The sequence below is a fragment of the Hetaerina americana genome, unplaced genomic scaffold (genome assembly GCF_022747635.1).
Source record: "Hetaerina americana unplaced genomic scaffold, ioHetAmer1.1.p SCAF_11, whole genome shotgun sequence".
In the NCBI taxonomy this organism is placed as follows: domain Eukaryota; kingdom Metazoa; phylum Arthropoda; class Insecta; order Odonata; family Calopterygidae; genus Hetaerina; species Hetaerina americana.
The window spans coordinates 9,886,840-9,905,712 of NW_027286181.1; the positions used below are offsets into that span (position 1 = coordinate 9,886,840).

An 18,873-nucleotide genomic window follows, 5' to 3' on the forward strand; every position below is an offset into this window, starting at 1 on the left:
TCACGTGGTCTTGAGTTGAAAAAGAACACACTCGTAAATAGCCAAACAAAACCATTGTGTAATTCGTAATGAGCGGTCGGCATGGTAATTGCTCGAAGTCCTTCAAGAATTTTCTGTAAGTGTGTCGTTACTAGTTTCGTTGCTCATTACAACCAGTAGTACTAGGATTTATTTCCACATATTGTATATCCTGAAAATGCCACCAAAAAAGGGAGGTGGTTCTAAACCAGCTGCTAAGGGAAAAGCTGATAAAGACGAGAGTGGAACTGGAGCCAAGGAAAAAAAGGGAGGAAACTCTGTTAAAGTGAGTTTTTTTCGAGTATGGCTGTTGTAGTAGCGTGTGATTTAATGTTTGTTTGCGTATGTGAACTGAATTGTTGCTAATTCGTCGACGTTTTAATGATATGCCATTGAGGTAAATCCTCCCTGTGTTTCAAAAGTAGATATTCCTCTCTTGTATTGATTCGGATGTATTCCTAGCTTTGATAAAAAAATGCTGTTCAATTAATTTTAAGGTGAGGCACATTCTATGTGAAAAACAGTCCAAGTCTATTGAGGCTATGGAAAAATTAAAAAATGGAATGAAATTTCCTGATGTCGCTGCACAATACAGCGAAGATAAAGCCAGGCAGGGTGTAAGTATTGTTATTTTTGAAGTTTCTATTGATTTTAATCCTACCTAAATCGTACTTTTAAAATGTTTCAAATAATAAAATGTCATTTCGTTTTTCTAGGGTGATTTAGGTTGGATGATTCGAGGCTCAATGGTTGGCCCATTTCAAGATGCAGCATTTGCACTGCCAATTTCCACTGTTGCTAATCCAGTGTATACAGACCCTCCTGTAAAGACGAAGTTTGGATATCATATTATTATGGTGGAAGGAAAAAAATAGCCTATTTTTATGAAATTGTGTTTGCTTTAATGAATCCAAGCATTAACCCTCTGAGCTTGTCAAACTAGAAATTCTTTTCTTTAGTGAAGAATTCAGTAATGATCACGTATGGAAGCGGTGATGTAATGACCTAAGGCTAGATCATTAACACACCATTTGACTAAGCTGAAATGTAGACAACAAGTTATTTACTACATTTATATTGTCCTATCGGTCAGACATGTGACGTAGAACATATTCATTAAGATATATAGGAAGTAGAATTCAAGCAATGCACGGAGCTTACAATTAAATGAAATATAGCTTTCAAACCCAAATAAAAATTAGAAAAATACCCTGAAACATTAAGTGCACACCCTTATATGCAAAATAGCTGGCCATCTCAAATTATCACTCATGAACTCATCGAAGCTGTAATAACAGCATCTTAAGTTCATTTTAAAGGTACTTACAGTGGGTTTATTTTACATTCATTGGCGATTTGTTAAATATACATGAAGGTGGGCAAAGGGGACCTTTCTTAGATACAGCACAAGACTGCTGACTCAAAATATATGCATGGTAGTAGCCTTAGTTATTATTCCAAAAACAGTGTCTTACCCAGAGTTCTAGTGGATATATTAGCCATGGCCACAAAAAGCCTATTGCATGGAAAATGCTTTGGCTGCACCACTAGTATTTCCCCAACAAAGGTATTTACATGAAACATAGGAATGGATGTTGGCATGATATACTAGTTTTAGGGCATCTGAAGAGGTATTTTGGACAAGTGAACGAATCAGGAGGGTTCCTATTGCCATTTAATTGTATATATCCAATATGTGAAATTTCCAAGCAAGAGTATCATTTGTTATAAGTCCCAAAAATTTTGTTGATTACTAGGTGGTTGTACTGATTAATTGGTATCAGTTCTGGGAAGAGGAATTGAAATTTGAGGACAGATTTTACTATGGAAATTCAGAAAACAGGTTTCATTTTCATTTTATCAATTATAAGTTACTGCTGGTACGCCAGTCACGTATGCTTGTTAAAATCAGGCATGCAGAGTCATTAACCTCTGTTAATTGGTTACCAAAGCATGATGTTAAAGTTTAGCCTGCATATAGGGTCATCCATTGAACTGTGAGAGGGGGCGCCATTGATGAAAATGGTGACCTCTCGTATGTGATAATTATCTGTCAGGCCAAAAATTATATTGATGTGGATTCCTGTTAAGCCAACAAATGCATACAATATCACGGACAAGTTGTGTATAGGGGTAATAAATAAAGTGTCTGCAATAGGTACGTAGTGTAATATAATAATAATAGCGTCACCTTAAACTCTGAAATTTTGGGGCTATTTCATTATTCCTGAAGATATGAAAATACGTACATACATAAGACCCATCAAAATTGAGGATCAAGATTGTGCAGAGGCTAACATACTGGCTTCCCTCTGAGAGTGACAGGGTACAAATCCTTGAGACACTATTTTTCAATGGTATCACAATCCCTAGCTGCTTTGTAGATGGCACTTTGAGTGAGTACACCGTCGGTCAGATGGGAAGTTGAACTGCGGATCCCTTAACACCTTTCATTAAGAGTAGGTTAATGCTGATGCCGGGTTTCTGATCTTTCCCATCCATCCCTCATGGTGCAAATGACCTTGGCTGTCAGTCGCCTCCCCTAAAAACTACCCATCAAATTACAAGAGGACAGCAGATACCATATCACTTTACCAGATTTAGCAACAAATTATGGGTACAGAAATTCATCAATTGTTTTAAAGCAATAATCCTGAAAATACTTTTTCAATATTGATTTAAAATTAGAAAGTCCGTTTACATTTTTTAACAGCTGAAGGTAAACTGTTGCATAATTTACAACTCATACGATGGCCCATTACTTTATAACATAAGATTATGGGGTGTTACAATAAAATCCTGTCTGTCTAGTGTTATAATTATTGACATCTTGGTTACTGATGAAATTTAATATAAGGCTATATTGATTAAAGTAGAATGTAACAATTTCAGAGTGTAAAAATCATTCCCCTTGACCCGGATCCTGGTCAAGGCAAATTATTTTTACACTCTGAAATTGTTGCATTGTAATTTGCATATAGCTGATGATTCTGTGAAAAGCTGCTGTCATGGCATCTCGTGCAGTTGTTTGCAATTTGATTGAAGTACACAATACATAAAAATGCATGCTCATGAAAAAATTTTCAGCTGTTTAAATAGGTTTCTGCAACTGTCTCGTCTTTTTGCATTGCAGATGATATTCATTGCCAATTTAAGACATTTAGTTTTTGGTGATTTCCCCTTGGCATGATGCCATATTTTTATGTACAGTAAATATGATCATAGTATATCGAGATGGCTTTCCAAATTTGTTAATTTAATCATTTTTCTGATTAGGTAGCAGCCAGAGGCAACTTACTGATGATGAGAGAGCTTTGATGGGAGTCTCCCAATGTTATGTTTCAGTGAAAAAAGTCCAAGAAATATAATAGTGATACTTGGGAAAAGCCTTAAAAGTATGATTTCATATGTATGTGAAAGTATCAAAAGTAAGGGTGCTTAGGAACACTTAAGTTTTTCTCTTCTAAATTTTAGTTTGGAGAAGAAATTCGTGCATGATTTTCAGTCTAGTTCTCAGTTTCAAATCAAGCTCATAACCTCAACCTATGCGAAACGGAATCCTGGCAGCATGTATAGAGAGTGATTCTTAATGATGTTTTCATAACTTAATTTTCAGCAACAGCTGGTAAAATATCAAAAAACGATAAGCTGGAATGATTTCTGATTGCTTTTAATTTTGTATGCTTGTTATAATGCATCCTAAAACCCTTGGCAGTGAAACACCTGTGAAGTTTCAAACTTTATTCAGTGGGAACTTACAATTATTCTTTGTAGTAAGCACCTTATTCAATCCAATCAGTAATGTATAAAAATGCATAGCTTTAAAATTGGGTTTTATGTAAACCCATGTAGATCTCATTGAGAATTTTTTAGGATTTAATGGAGAAGGGCAGGAAAAATGTGTTCTTTGATACTCAATTCCAAATCTTTTTGTTAAATATTCAGTGAACTATTTGTTGATGATCAAAAAAATCTAATGGCAAATTATTTTTGCCACATACTCTATTGAAGCCCATAAAAAGAGTTATTAATCATATGTTGACCAGCCCTGTAATTTACAAAGGATTCAAATTAAAAGCAATCAAACATTCCTCTCATCATCGTTTGGCATCTTTTGACAGCAGTACCTCACAACAGGTGCATGAAAAATATTAGGAATTATGTGCTGTATAGATACTCTCATGACCAAGTTTGGACAAAATTATTTATGGTGAATTCAAAATATTTCATTTATTTGATATTATTCTGTGGACATTGCTAATTTTTCACTATTCCACAGTATCTTCTGCCTTCAATCATTTTTTTGATTTGGCAGGATTAATGAAATTGATTTTCTCCCATGTTTACTATATTTTCACTTATTATTTTCATACGCCCAGGTGTGGAAATGGTTCTTGGTAATACACTGGGTGGTGTGCTGAGCTACTGACTGGGCTAAGGTTTGATCCCAAGTGATTCCTCTGATGCCCTTAATTTCACCCTAGCTCTAATTTTTCAAGGTATCAGATCTTTCTAGGAAACCTTAGGCGGCACAGGGAAATGAACTGCCCCCCTACTCAGATGGATGAATTTCATTTGCCATGTTGGGCTTAGTATTAGGTGAACTCCACCCTGAGCCATCAGGTTGATAGCTGAGATTTTTTTAGATGTCAAAAATGTAACCAGGCGGTGCTTCTCAGGTTAATGTATGAAAGAACAAGAATTAAAATATAAGGAAATGAAACGGTCCTTGGGTAAAATATCAGACACGTCAATTGCAATGAAAATAATCTAACTGACGAAACTCGCACATTGCCCTGTCATCCACCTTGGTGATCTCTTTCAGGACTGCCCAGAGTACAATTGAGGGTTGTATCTCCAGCTCTGTTTGCTGGTGCCAGATGAAGCACAGCTTTGTTGGGTTGGATTAAATATGTTTTGAATTTCAATGCAACAATTTCAGAGTATAAAAATCATTCACCTCGACTGGTATTCGAACCCGGATCCCTCACTGTCCGGCTTCAGCCAGTTATAGGCTACTATTTATTGCTATAAGCCATAGGCTGAAATTGTTGCATTGAAATGCATTTTAGCGGAGTACTCCGTTAAAAGTTACTGTTGCTGCATCTACCGCTGTTTCTTGGAGTTTACTTTTTGAATGATCAGGAACAAAGAGTAGTCATGGATGGAGTTAGATCAAATGTCTTCCTAGAATTAAGTTGTAGAGTGGACCGTAAAGTGAAGGAGAGATGATAGTGGCAGATGCAGGTGATAGGTGGGCCAAGAGAACGGGAAGTTTTGAGGTGCTGGATAGGATGTAGGGGAGGAGCGAGGGTAGATGTAGTTATGGTGGTGAGAGGGTTATCAAGAGGAGGAAGGTGGGAAGAAAGTTGTAAAGACAGTTAAATGTGAAATGGTATGAGCTTAAAATGAGTCAAGCATTTGTTGATGGCACAATATGAAATGCATTTTTGTGTCAGAAGTCAAGTATCTTTAGACAATGATTAGAGCACAATACCCATTCTTGTTAGAAGTGTACACACTCCGTGATACGAAAGGTATATCTTAAGTGCAAAGAAAAAGCATTTGATAACTTCTGTATAAAAAACTAGGTGAGAAAGATATTATTAGCAAGCAAATTTAATTGTAATGAGATAACTTTATGCCGAAAGACTTAAAGCTGATGAAGAGTATGGACACATCTTGGATAATGGACAACTCTAGGCTCTTAAAAGTAATCCAAATTTTCTGCAAGTATTCAGGACCCAAAGCCTTGTACGGTATTAACATATAAGAGTAACGTTTCCTAGTATCCCAGGCTAATTTTCCATACTTTAAGATCTAAGGCGTGCTCATTTAGACTACAGCGTGATTTTCGTCTGAATAACTGGCCCCTTTATGTCGTCCCTGAGTACACGAAGTTCACTCCTTCCGGTCCGATTAACGCGTCGGCGATTAGAGCGACTTTCTGTAGAACGGGTATTATTTTTACTCGTGGCAGCCGGAGGTTTGCTCAAAATAATCCGTCACCGACTAGGCTGGTTAAAAATTTGAAAGGAAATGAAAACATGGGTCAGCTACGATATTGCTATCCACGCCGGCCAGTTCGAACTGCCTTCCCTCCGAAATCCTGCAGCCAACAAATACGGGAATACCGGCTTCCTCGCCGTCTGCCTAATCCCTAAAAGTCTGCCCACCCTCGAGAGGAATATGTGGATCTGATTACCTATTCAATGCCATGATTGAATACACTCTCATGAGTGAATATTTCCCCCATGTAAACAATTACTTTTCCAGCAAGAAACATCATTTTTACGAAAATGGAGGGCGGGGAAGGGGCTTGGGGCGAAGAGAGACAGGGAGAGGGAAGCGTAATTGCGTGAGCGTATTTCTTTGGTTTTTTACACCTCCCCCTTGACATGAATATGCCAGGTACGTAAACCCCTCCATCGTGATTATCTGCGCTACCATTATATGTTCAAGCAGGCATTTTAATCTCAAAAGGATGCCTTTCAGTTGGGGCAGAAGTTTTTCACCGCAATTACCAAGTGATCACTTCAATTACAACTACTTGCTCGGTCTAAGAGAAAAATTAGCTGCTTCCAGCGCGCGCCAAGCCATCTAGTACAGCATACTATACAAATCGACAGAACGAAAGGGGCGGACTAAGGAGATTCGCGGGGAGGAGCGAAGGGGTGTGTTTTTTATTTGATCACATTTCCTAAGGGCAGGAGGGGGCAAGGAGAAATCTTACGTAAGATTTAATGTTGCACTGCCAATGAAGAAAGAATTTCTATTATCCCCTATCACCAAGTGACATATTCCAAGAAACTTTTTTTGGACTTTGTCAAAGGTGAAACACCCTCAGTGTTTGAACTTGGCTTTGACCTCGTGGACTGTGGTGCATCGCGCACCACTACCATGCCTGTAACATTGTATGTACGGTATTGTGTCACGGCTTGTTCCTTGAAAGCCCCCTAAACTTCGGAGCTTCGATAACTAAACTGGCTAAAGCACTCGGCCGGATATTAAGGGATCCGGGTTAGAATCCCGGTCAAGGCGAATAGTTTTTTACTCTCTTAAGTTGTGGCATGGTAGCCAAATGACATATTGTTAAAACGTTCGTTAATTGATCTCTCGCCCCTGTTTGCTTGAACATTATAAATCTGTAAACAGAGTTTCGAAATGTTGATTTCTATTACGTCTTAAAAAATGCTCATTGTATTAAAGTGATCGGTAAATAATCGTATAGGAAAACTCATTCGTCAAACCCGGATCGCTTTTCTTTCAGAAAATGATCCCTTTCTTTCATACGATAGCGCCGATTATCACGTAAGATGGGGAGGGGGGTTCATATCTTTTGTATCTTTACTAGGTGGGTTGGAAGGGTAAACAAATGCCGACAATGGCCTTACGTATTATGAGTAAGGTCAATTTGAGACTAGAATGTGAGGGCAGAAGGAAAGGTGTGAGGGGGAAAGTGAGTCCCAAAAGGGGAAGATAGTGGGGGTCGGGATAGAGGACCAGTCGCAAGTAAGATAAGGAACTTGGAGCAAGCTTCAGTGAACATCTTTTAGGGAAATTAAGGACTCGGTTGTGATTGGTCAAATAAATGCCGGAATGTGGGGATATTGGGCTAATCGGGTTGTTAAAGCCTAGCATTTGACTGGCGGAGGGATAGGATTCAGGGGCTATAGCACCCAAGGAAATATGGATAGAGAGAATAATGGAAATAGTAGGAGGTGGAAGGGGGAGTTGGAGGAATATGTGCGGAGGTGTAGGGAGGGAGGAGACGGAGGCACGGGCGAGAGCGAAACGGGAGGAGGCAGACGAATGGCCATCTCTTACATCATAACTCGAAAGATTTTAATACACATTAACCGGCCCGCAATCATCTGGTTCTTCTCCTTAAAAGCTCTCATCTCCGACCGAAATCAGGGGTCAGTGACTACGGCAAGAAGTTTCAAGTGTGGGTTCCTTGGTGCAAGAACATACCTGTATGGAAAGAACCCTCAGTCGGCTTGTGATACTACAATCCAAAGACTTCCTTAGGTTATTCTGTGATTATTTCGTCTGATTATTGCGAAGACTAAAAAAGATGGATTATTTCTTGGGAGATAGTTGAAGTATACTTCATGGAAAGCCATTATTGTGATCAGAATGTTACTCAATAAAAAACGTCTGGTAGTAATCAAGTCAAATTAAAACAAAATAAACAGCGATTTGTTTTACTTTGACAAGAAAATTATTTGTTCCTTTCATATTAATAACTGCTATCGAAATAATACTTACACAATCATAATGAAACGTTTGCCTCTAAAATGGGAGGTTGACAACTAGGGCAAGAAGAGTTAGTAACGGTCCTTAGCTACCAGTACTGTTTCAATATACCAATCTTGAGCTATGTAACTTTTGCAACTCGAGCGGATTCACACTTTTCGTCAGTTGTCCAATGACTTTTCTTATTTGCTATTTTCGGATTCAATATAATAATAAAAATATCCCGCTCCCTCTATTGGTTGGGATCATTGCTCCAGACAGTGATCTTTGGTGGGATACGGGAGGGCGCAAAAAGATGGGTGGATGATAGACAACCATCGCCCTTCCTTTCCGACTTTGGTTTGTGAAATACACGGACCCTCCCGAGACGTGGCCATGTACGTACTCAGGGTCTAAGAGGAGGAGCTCCTCCAAGTCGCTGATACGCCAATCTTACTTAAATAAAGAAAAAACAGGAAAATGTTCGAAACAAGAGCTGTGCACGATCTCCCACTCAGGTTGGTATCGCTCGGGCTGTTCAGTAAAGCGCGATAATTTTTTCCAATGATTTATCGTGCAAAAATTTAATTATTTGTGGCCGGCTTAATAACTTGTTTAACGTGGTGCAGGTTTTATTGATTTTACTGCATTAGTGCGTAGCGCACCTTAAAAATTTGCTTCCGCCTACATCTGATGATGAGCAACGGTTCCCAAGATTGTGTTTTCCGTTCACAGTGGAGAATGGGAAAGAATCAGACTAGGTTCGCGGAACCCACCGTGAACAAAACATTAATAATAATTTGAAGTTTTTTTAATTGTCAATTTGCGGGTGGCACCAGGTGAAATTTTAAATAATTACGATAGTTCTCTTAGCGTATTCTAACGATCTATTCTCACGATTACAACAACGTTTCTCTTTACTTACGTGTAAGTAGTAATTGGAACTCCGGGTCCACTTTCCTTCGCAATTGTCCTTTACTTTCAACATTTTAAACCACCTTATGGCTGTGCTATGGGGAAGAACACACTCTCCACAAGCCTTCTGCTACATTACATAGTCCTCGACTGTCAATTAGTTCAAGCTGAAGCAACATTTCAATGCAGCGTCACCCGGAGAACTTCATCGTCGACGAATGAGAACTGAACATGCTTCTACTTGAAAGGACTACCGCTAACTGACTACTGTAAAATCAGTGAAATTTATACTTAAAGTTCTTAATACGTTACGCTAAAAATATGGCGGAGCATTAAATGTTTGTACATTAAATTTTCCCATTTTAAAAGCTATGATAACCTTTTATTGAACAGATTAGAATAATTGAACGATGTCGAAGAAAAAGGTGATAGCGCTTTCGTGAAGCACCTACTGCATTCATTTGCTTCATAAATCGGATGGTAGCCCAAAAGTCGGGAGTCCCGCTTCCTGCATTGGTGTCGTGTTAACTCAGGTGTTACTGCCCATAGAAAGCCTGAGCACAAGTCAAAGGCTTATCCTAGTCCTAGGGAACACGCCGCACCACCAGAGACGTCAAGGGAAAAATCACATCAGGACAGTACCGGACGAGGTTGGCATCCGACGTAACGAAAATTTAGGACTCAATGCGTCATAGCTCCCCGTGAATTTGAGAGCTCATATAATTTTAAGTCACAACCCTTGCACTTTTGTCATGTAGTATAAAATTTAGACTTGACTGAAACTCCAAATACATTACCTATAAAATTTATTTTATTGTCTTTGTGCGAATTTAATATTATTTTTCAAGCGTTATTATACATGATTGTGCTATGATTAAACTCGCTTTTTATTTATTTTATGGCGTATTAAACCCGGTTACTTGAGGACTATGTAGCTTGTCAGGCTGGTTTTTTTATGTCTGGCTACAATAAATAGCCCATTTTTCTAGTTAAAGCTAACCGTATCAATCCGATTTACGGTGCTTAGTATTGTCATATACAGTGTTTTATCGTGCGTATTAGTAACTTCCATATTTTAGGTTAGTAACTAGTTGGCAGCTAATATCTTGCTATGTTGTCCCTTCGTATATTTCTCCTTGGTTCAAGTATGAAATTAAGAATTGATTAAGGACTCTATTACACATGATCAGGTTCATCTCCAGGACTTAAAACAAGGAGGAAAAATGAATCTTTATGCCTGGAAAGACATTCTACATCTTTGAGCGTGTTAAATTTGATGGTTTCCCAACGCATGATTTTGGCGGAGTCTTCGCTTGTCTCCCTCGCTCAATTCCCTTCGGGCTGCTGCTCGCAATTGGAGAATAGCAGTTTTATGGAAGACTATTTCCCGTAAGTGCGATTTATAGCCCTGCTAATAGTATGAAGAGTAATATTTTTTGATCTGATTTTAATACGCCACTTCCATATCACTTTGTGAACTTGCTAATTTTACGACGCTAATAGCTAAATCAATAAAAATTATTTTTTCTGAAAAATTTAATTGAACTACTTTCATACCTTGCAGATTCTTCAACTCCAACCTGCCGATCGTATTGCCTGGAGGACTCTTGACCACTTCCACGGCGGAAGAACGTATCGCAGCACTATTTCATTAAATCGATAGGCACGCTAAGAAGTGGGCTGACAAAGAATGCTCTCGTGATCATCTGATCTGCGAGATGATTTCCTGATGCTGTATATACCCACTCCGATAAGGCAAACAAATTTATAAGCTTTAATTTTACCATTCCGTGAAAATGGTCAACTATGAACATCCATTTAGGTACATTAATCGTAAATTTTAGCCGCGGGTGTAGCCTCTATACGGCGTGGGATGGATATCGCGCACTCGCTGCAATTTACGGGATAAATTCAGCCTCTAAATTAACGTAACGATTTAACTTCTTTCATGTAGACGAATTATTTATTGCGTCGATTGGCCATTTTATATTTCCTCTTATCTACCTGATGGATCTTTTGAAATATTAAAATCTCGCTTTCAATTTTTAATCCACATCAGGAATATTTGCAAGCCCTATTAGGCATTGCTGTGTTTCTTGCTAGTAATTTTCCTCACCAGCGTATTTGCGGATGGCCAAATTAATCACTGATGTTAAATTATTGAGAGGAAAGTAATTGAAATATCAATTATTTGTTAGGGCGTCGTAATATACATTAAGGTTTTACTTTGGGCCCTCATTCTTTACTACACGCATTATCGCCCGAGCGGTGATACGTGAATACATTGACCGCAAGTAACTTTCATAATTTTATTTCATTGATTCGTTTAAGAATGTTTTTACTGCAACTAATTTTTAGGATTTTAAGCTTTGTATTTTAGAATTTAACCATATTATTATGTAGTTTAAATTCTTCGCATACCAGAAATGCTTTCTTTCAGTGAACTCCACTCCAATTGAAGCGGAGCCTAATTTCAAATGGAGCAACGAATTTGTTTCGACAACGGTTTGTTGATAACATTGTAAACCCCGGCGTGCGAATCCTCCGCATCCTCGAACTACATCCCTTGGATTTGCCGTATTTGGAACTTAGAGGATTCTTCGAATATTTTCATCACCGACTAACCTGAGAACGTAGAAATTCTTCACATCGGTAGATGTGCTCTCCGAATCATCGAGGCGCGTAAGCTGCCCTTCTGGTCAACAGTAGATGCTGTGATAGTCTTCCGAAGCCCCCGATGCATTGCAGACTCCTCTTCTCTTCTAAAAGGTAGTTTCCATTCCAGTATTTCCTATTCTTCATTTTATGCACTTTTTGCCCTAAGATGATTGAATTCACACTAGATATTTATCAGTTATCAGATTTTATGAACAATTTTTGCTCATTCAAAACTCATCATCGGAACTTTGAATTCATAGAAAACTTTGGAATGCCTCTTTTGTCTTACTCGAGTAGAAAAATATCATGAAAGTATCTCACCGTGGTGCAAATAAGCGGACAAGATTGGAATTCGTACTCAAATCAGTAGGTTTGATGCTGTTAAATTTTGAGGCTGCATACGTATTCTTGTGCCCTCGGTGGCGTTTGTAATTGTGGGTAGTTTTTTCTAGCTTATTTATTATGTCTCCATGTGTAATTTTGAAAAAAAATCAGATGATATAAATGAATCAACTCCTAACATTACATAAGATAACAAAAATACTTGTGCTATCTACTTCGTACAATATTTCAAAGTTATCCATAATCCTCTTGAAAATATTCTCTTACACGTACAAAGGGGTAGAACATTGGGCTACTTACCCTGCGGTAGCTAGTGTTCGATTCCCGGGCACGCAACTGTCTCCCCCTACCCTGATTTTTGAATTTCACACGCCATTGGGCTTAGTACAGGGTGCGGCAACATAACTTCCTTTCTTGTAAGGCAAAACTGCTTTAAAAAAGGAATCTTTGTTGCCACACCCTGTGCTTGGGTGAACCCCCTTCGGGTTGATTACTGCGATTTATTTTGTGCTCAATATGTCATAATTTTCAAATTTCTCCCGAAGTGCGTAAGACAGAGATATACATGAAGCCATTCATGAGAAAAGCATCTAGAACGAATTCATTAACCGGATTAAATATCTTGGCAAGCTCTTGAATTTTTAATAGTTATTAAGACTTCGCGTATAAATGGAGCACTCAATTTGATATCACACTATTTAAAATTTTTTTACATTTCTTCAAATGTTGTTGTCACCGCTTCTATCACAGGCCACTCCCCGTATCGTCGTTAGGATTTACTCCTCCACGCTAGTCATCCTGGGCCGAATATTTCAGTCCGAAATGTCACGTTAACATGACGATTTGTACTAAATACAGACAGTGAACTGCCACCCAGAACTTGATAAAAGTTGGTATGTCTAGATTTCGTAGATATCTTTCTCAAAATGTATTGAAACAATTGTCGTTTAAGTTTCTAATCAAGCTGTTCAGTGGACAATTTCTTATGCAGTGGGAAAATTACTTATTTTCTGATCACGGACTAGATGACACATTGGATTGTTTCCATGGTCCCAAAATAGCATAAACCACTCGTTTTTTAACAATTTCTTTTACCCAAAATTGGCTCGCCTTTCGACACATCATTTATTACTTGAGCGTTTTCCTGCTTCAATTTTTTTCATTTTTTACTATTCCGAAATCTGCCACCCATAGTTCATCTTGGTATTCTTTTCAGCAGGTTTTTTTTTCTTTTGCACCAATCTATTCTAATTACTCAGTGATTTCATCGCATCTTCCTTTTTTCTGTAGGATTCTTGGATTACACATGATCTTCCTAAATCAGAGCAGTAATCGTTGCAACTATTATCGGAAACGATGCCATTACCATGAAAAGCAAAGAGGCTGATGGCTTATAGCCACCCTTTTAAAGTCAATAACTTGCCCGCTCCATTGGTATCGCTTTATCTACAAAGAGCTCGGGTATTTTCAGTCTCCACTTTGAAAGCATACCTTCCCCTGTAAATGGCGTAATTCTTAGCACAATATGCATGATGTGTGCATAGCACATAAATGTAAGAACTTCCATTTTGACATCCATATTGCCTTTCACCATCACATACGCATCTTGTAGATAACATGTCAAGTCAAAACGACGGTACGAGGTCTGTTCAAAAAGTATTGCGAATTTTGAATTTTCGCGGGTACGTTTATTTGATTTTCGATTTTTTTTGTGGCGTTATGTTGGTACTCATGTCTCTCACTTATGCCGAAAAGTTCGGCTATTTCGAATTTTCAATTTATTGTTGACATCTGTTTTGTTTGGACGTGTTTTGGCTGTTCCAAAAAATGGATCAAAGAATCTGTATCAAATTTTGTGTAAAAACGAAATTAAGTGCGCGGACGCATTCCGAATGTTGACTGTGGCATATGGAGAAGCTATTTTGGACCGAAGAAACGTTTATCGGTGGTACAAAATGTTCTCAGAGGGCCGAGAAGATGTGAACGACGAAGAGCGTGCCGGACGCGCGAGCACGTCAACAACAGACGAAAACATTGATGAAGTGAAGAAAATAGTATTGGCCAATCGCCGAATAACCGTTCTAGAAATTGCTGAGGACCCAAACATATCGATTGGCTCGTGCCATTCGATTTTTACCAAAGATTTGGGCATGACACGGGTCGCCGCGAAAATCGCACCAAAATTGCCTAATTTCGACCATTTACAGCAACGCTATGAAAACATTGCTAATTAGTGGTTGGACTCTGTCCGCGACGACCCAAATTTGCTCCAGAGGGTCATAACTGGTGATGAATCATGGGTTTATGGTTATGACTTGGAAACTAAAACTCAATCATCCCAATGGAATTTGCAGCACGAGCCAAGACCGAAAAAAGCACGCGTTCGGTCGAATGTGAAAGTTTTGCTTACAGTTTTCTTCGATTGCAGGGACATTGTGCATCATGAGTTCTTGCCACAGGGTAGAACGGTAAATACGGAATATTACCTGCAAGTAGTGCGCAATTTGCGCGAAGCAATCTACCAGAAACGCCCGGTTTTGTGGAAGAACAAAAATTGGCTTTTGCACCATGACAACGCCCCTGCTCACACATCGGTATTGTACGCGAATTTTTGGCCAAAAACAACACACTAATGATGCCGCAGCCACCGTATTCCTCAGTGACTTTCTCTTGTTCCCGAAACTGAAGAGGCCCATGAAAGGACGACGCTACGATATGATTAACGAGATAAAGACTGCATCGAAGGAGGAGCTGAACAAGATCACAAAAAATTATTTTTTGAAGTGCTTCGAGGATTGGAAAAATCGTTGGCACAAGTGTATAATATCTAATCGGGATTACTTTGAAGAGGATAAAATAGATATTCATGCATAAATAAATAATTTTTGAAAAAACACAAAAGTCGCGATACTTCTTGAACAGACCTCGTATTAATAATAGCAGAATCTCAAACGATGGCATTTAACATTAGCCCCCAGCTATGGTGCCAACGAAATAAAGGAATCAGATTATGAAATTGGCTATCGCAGAAGCAATGCGGTTATCGCCAATAAGTTCCTAAAGGAGAATTATACTCGCAACATTCAAAATTGAGAACTCCTGGTTGATAAAGAACTTTTTCTTAGAAACCAGGTACACAACTCACGATGGGAATGACACCAATAACAACGCAACATCTCACATGATAATATGGATGAGAACTAAGATATAATGTGATAAAATATTACCCCAGCAAAGTGAAGAAGAATATAGTCATTCCAAAGCTTATTTTTAAAAGTGAAATACAGGGTCGCACCCAAAAGTGGTAGGACTGATTTTTTTACAAGAATTTTATTGACGATATACTTACATCGACTGAATAATCTTCAAAATATGCTCCTTGAGCTGCTACACACTTAGTATAACGTTGCTCCCATTCCCCGTACGCCCGCTGGAAATTTTCTTTGGGGATGCCGTTGATGACCCTCGTCGAAGCCTCTTGAACGGCCTTTATCGAGTCAAAACGTCGTCCCTTGAGCTGTCTTTTCATCAGGGGGAAGAAGAAGAAGTCCGGTGGTGCCAGATCGGGAGAATAGGGCGGGTGCGGCAACGTGGCAACGCCATATTTGGCCAGGAGCTGTCTGACAACGAGCGCGCCATGGCACGGCGCGTTGTCATGATGAAACACCCTGCAGTTTGCGATGGCCGGTCGGACTCTTTTCACGCGTTCTCGGAGGCGGGTGAGCACCCACACGTAAAGTTCGCATTCAGTCTCCCCTGGTGGGACTAACTCCTTGTGAACCACTCCATGACGGCCGAAAAACACAATGAACATCGTCTTGATTTTTTATTTGCTCACGCGAGCCTTTTTTGGACGTGGGGACGCGGAAGTGTGCCATTCCGCGGATTGTCTTTTCGTTTCGGGGTCATATTGAAAAACTCATGTTTCATCACCAGTTATCACATTGTCCAAACAATTTTCTTCTCGGTGCAAATTGGCTAAAACTTCTTCGGAAATGCGCACACGCGTTGCCTGTTGGTTGACACTCCGAATTTTCGGCACCATCTTGGCGCACACCTTGCGCATGGCCAAATCCTGTGAAATAATGCGTTGGACGTTGAATGCAGACAGACCCAATTGGTCTGCAATTTCTTCACTGGTTAAGCGTCGGTCTGTGTTCAGCAGTGTCCTCACTCTGTCCACATTCGTGTCGGTTCTTGCCGTCGACGGCCGTCCGGAGCGATGGTCGTCTTCAACGAGCTCCCTACCCTCTTTTAACAATTTGTGCCACTCAAATACTGTGGAACGGCTTAAGGCAGTGTCCCCATAAGCCTACTTGATCATATCGAGGGTCTTAGTTCCCCTCTTCCCGAGTTTCGCACTAAACTTCACGGAATAACGTTGCTCTAAATTGAGATTCATTTTGTTTTTCGACGCGGACAAACTTGCTTCACTAAAAACGGTGTCCTCACTCAACGACAGCCCGCAGGCGACTGAGGTTGGTGTCGGTCTGTTGCTAAGAGCCCCCTCCACCGGACCCTGCCAGGCAGACCCCCCTCCACCGCTCTGTTCGCGCCAGAGAAAATCAGTCCTACCACTTTTGGGTGCGACCCTGTACTTCGAGAGAACTTTCACAAAGTAATTTTCATTTAAAATTGCATTCAATAATGTATTGAGTATGCAAGTAAATGATATGTGTACATTTTTTCTCAGAATTTGCAATCGTATTGGGCAGCTCGGTCTTTTCTGGGATGGTTCTGTCCTGTCGCGCATGCGCCATTAATTCATCGTTCTAATGCCCAGATTTAGCAAAATGAATGTACTTGTCTTACTTCCGATTTTCTAGGAGGCACTGATACAAAATTTTCTACTGAAAACTTTGTACTGCCAAACAGGTCCAAATGGAATTGAGGAGATGAAGAAAGAGCAAGGTATAAATCTAAAACTTAATTTATGGTTCGCAAAAATTCCTAGAATCATATGCACTAATGACCGATAGAAAACGGCTACAGAGCCTTGTTTAGTACGGTATGTAAACATGGTCGTTGACGCAAGTAGTAGTACTCGTATATCGGTGGGGGATCGAGATGGTGCGGGGGCTAACGTACTGGCTTCCCACCCTGAGGGCCCGGGTTCAAATCCCGGCGTTGTTGAATATTTTTCAGAGGTATCTCGATCCCTACTTGAGGTGCTTTGTGGAAGGCACTTTGAGTGAGTACGCCGTCCGTCGGATGGGACGTTAAACTGCGGACCCCTTGGCGCCTTTCGTAAAGAGTAGGCTAGTGCCGACGCCGGGTTTCTCTCCACCCTTCATCCTTTCCTGTCCATCCCCTATGGCGCAAATGACCTTAACTGTCGGTCGCCTCCCCTAAAAACTACTACTACTACTCGTATATCGGTGTAGATTGGAGTCTCATGAGTTATGGGTCTGGATTTGGATGGGAAAGGTGAAAAAGATGGATAGGGGAACAAACGAGGAAGTTCTAGGCACGGTGGGGAATGAGAGGGTGATCCAAAGGGAAGAAAACGTTTGGCAGGAGAGGCAATGGGAAGGGAAGGATGGAATTTTGGTCAGAATGAAGGAGGGAAGTAAGCGGAGCTGAAGAGCAGAGAATTTAGGCCATGGCGACCACCGAAGTGTGAGAAGGTGCGTTGTTCTGATGGCAAAGCACTTTCTTCTTCTTCAAATGAGGTATTTTTTGCAATTACTCCCTTCGGCTTTTCAAGTACTGATGCGCAATACTCTCCCGTTATTTTTTTACCTTTTTGAAGATATTCGAGGAACATCCTTGACTATCCCAAAAAATAATTACGAGCACCTTCCCGGTCGATGAGGCTTTGCCTTTTTCGGCGTAGGTTCACTCTTTCCAGCCCTCTGCTTTGACTATTTTTCCGCGTTAGGAGTGAAGTGGTGGATCCAATTTCCATCTACAGTTATGAATCGACGCAAAAAATCACACTCATTTCGTGTAAACCACTCCAACAGGGCCGTGCAAATGTTCATTCGAATTTGTTTTTGGTCCAATGTGAGAAAACGTGGCACCCAGCGCGCGTGTAGATCACAAATGTCCAATTCTTCAGTCGTTAAGTACATGACAAACAAGTTCTTTCGATATGCCCATAGCCTCTGCTATCTCTCTAACCTTAATTTGACAGCCATCCCGTGCCTTATGCTGCACTCTTTCGATGCTATCGGTGGTTGTCGCAGTTTTTGGCCGTCTCGATCGCTAATCATCAGGCAAGCTGGTACGGTCATGTTTCAATTTAGCTGCCCAAAACCTCACGGTCGTAAATGATGCTGCTGAGTCCCCGGACACAGCGCCCAACTCGTCTTTGATTTACGTAGTCTCGATTGCCTACCAAAACCATATATTTAATGACAGCTCGATACCCATTTTTCCATTTTCACAAAAACCTTCACAGCGACTCACTCAAATAATTGTCAAAACAATAACAGAAAGTACAAAATGGCTGAAATTTTGATGAGTACCCTTCAACGCTTGCGTAAGAACATTCCCGAACTTTTGTTGAAGAGTTCTTTCATCTTCATGTAGCGGTCGGAAACTTTTCAGACATCCCTGGTATACCTTTTACATTTCTAGAGGTACTTTGGTAATAGCAGAGTAACAGAACTAAATGGGAAGCTACCAAAAGGAGAGAAAAATCATCATCCCATTTTAAGTCAATTTCTCAATCGTTTGGGCATATTTATAACTTAGTTC

General features: G+C 39.9%; 2 protein-coding genes across 2 annotated transcripts in view; both read left to right on the forward strand.

Annotated features, from left to right (window-relative positions):
* Positions 1-18,873, forward strand: part of LOC139701078 (vesicular glutamate transporter 2-like) — a 167,573-nt gene that overhangs the window by 119,405 nt on the left and 29,295 nt on the right. The gene's annotated exons all lie outside the window — the stretch shown is intronic.
* On the forward strand, positions 54-2,179 carry LOC139700922 (peptidyl-prolyl cis-trans isomerase NIMA-interacting 4). Its single transcript, XM_071599392.1, has 3 exons — positions 54-304; positions 516-635; positions 735-2,179. The coding sequence occupies exons 1-3, from the start codon at positions 197-199 to the stop codon at positions 891-893; spliced, it is 387 nt and encodes a 128-aa protein (XP_071455493.1). The 5' UTR covers positions 54-196; the 3' UTR covers positions 894-2,179.

Coding starts and splice junctions, on each gene's coding strand:
- LOC139700922 (XM_071599392.1), top strand. CDS start 197: ATGCCACCAAAAAAGGGAGGTGGTTCTAAACCAGCTGCTAAGGGAAAA. Junction 305..515: donor AGGGAGGAAACTCTGTTAAA/GTGAGTTTTTTT, acceptor ATTAATTTTAAG/GTGAGGCACATTCTATGTGA. Junction 636..734: donor AAGATAAAGCCAGGCAGGGT/GTAAGTATTGTT, acceptor TCGTTTTTCTAG/GGTGATTTAGGTTGGATGAT.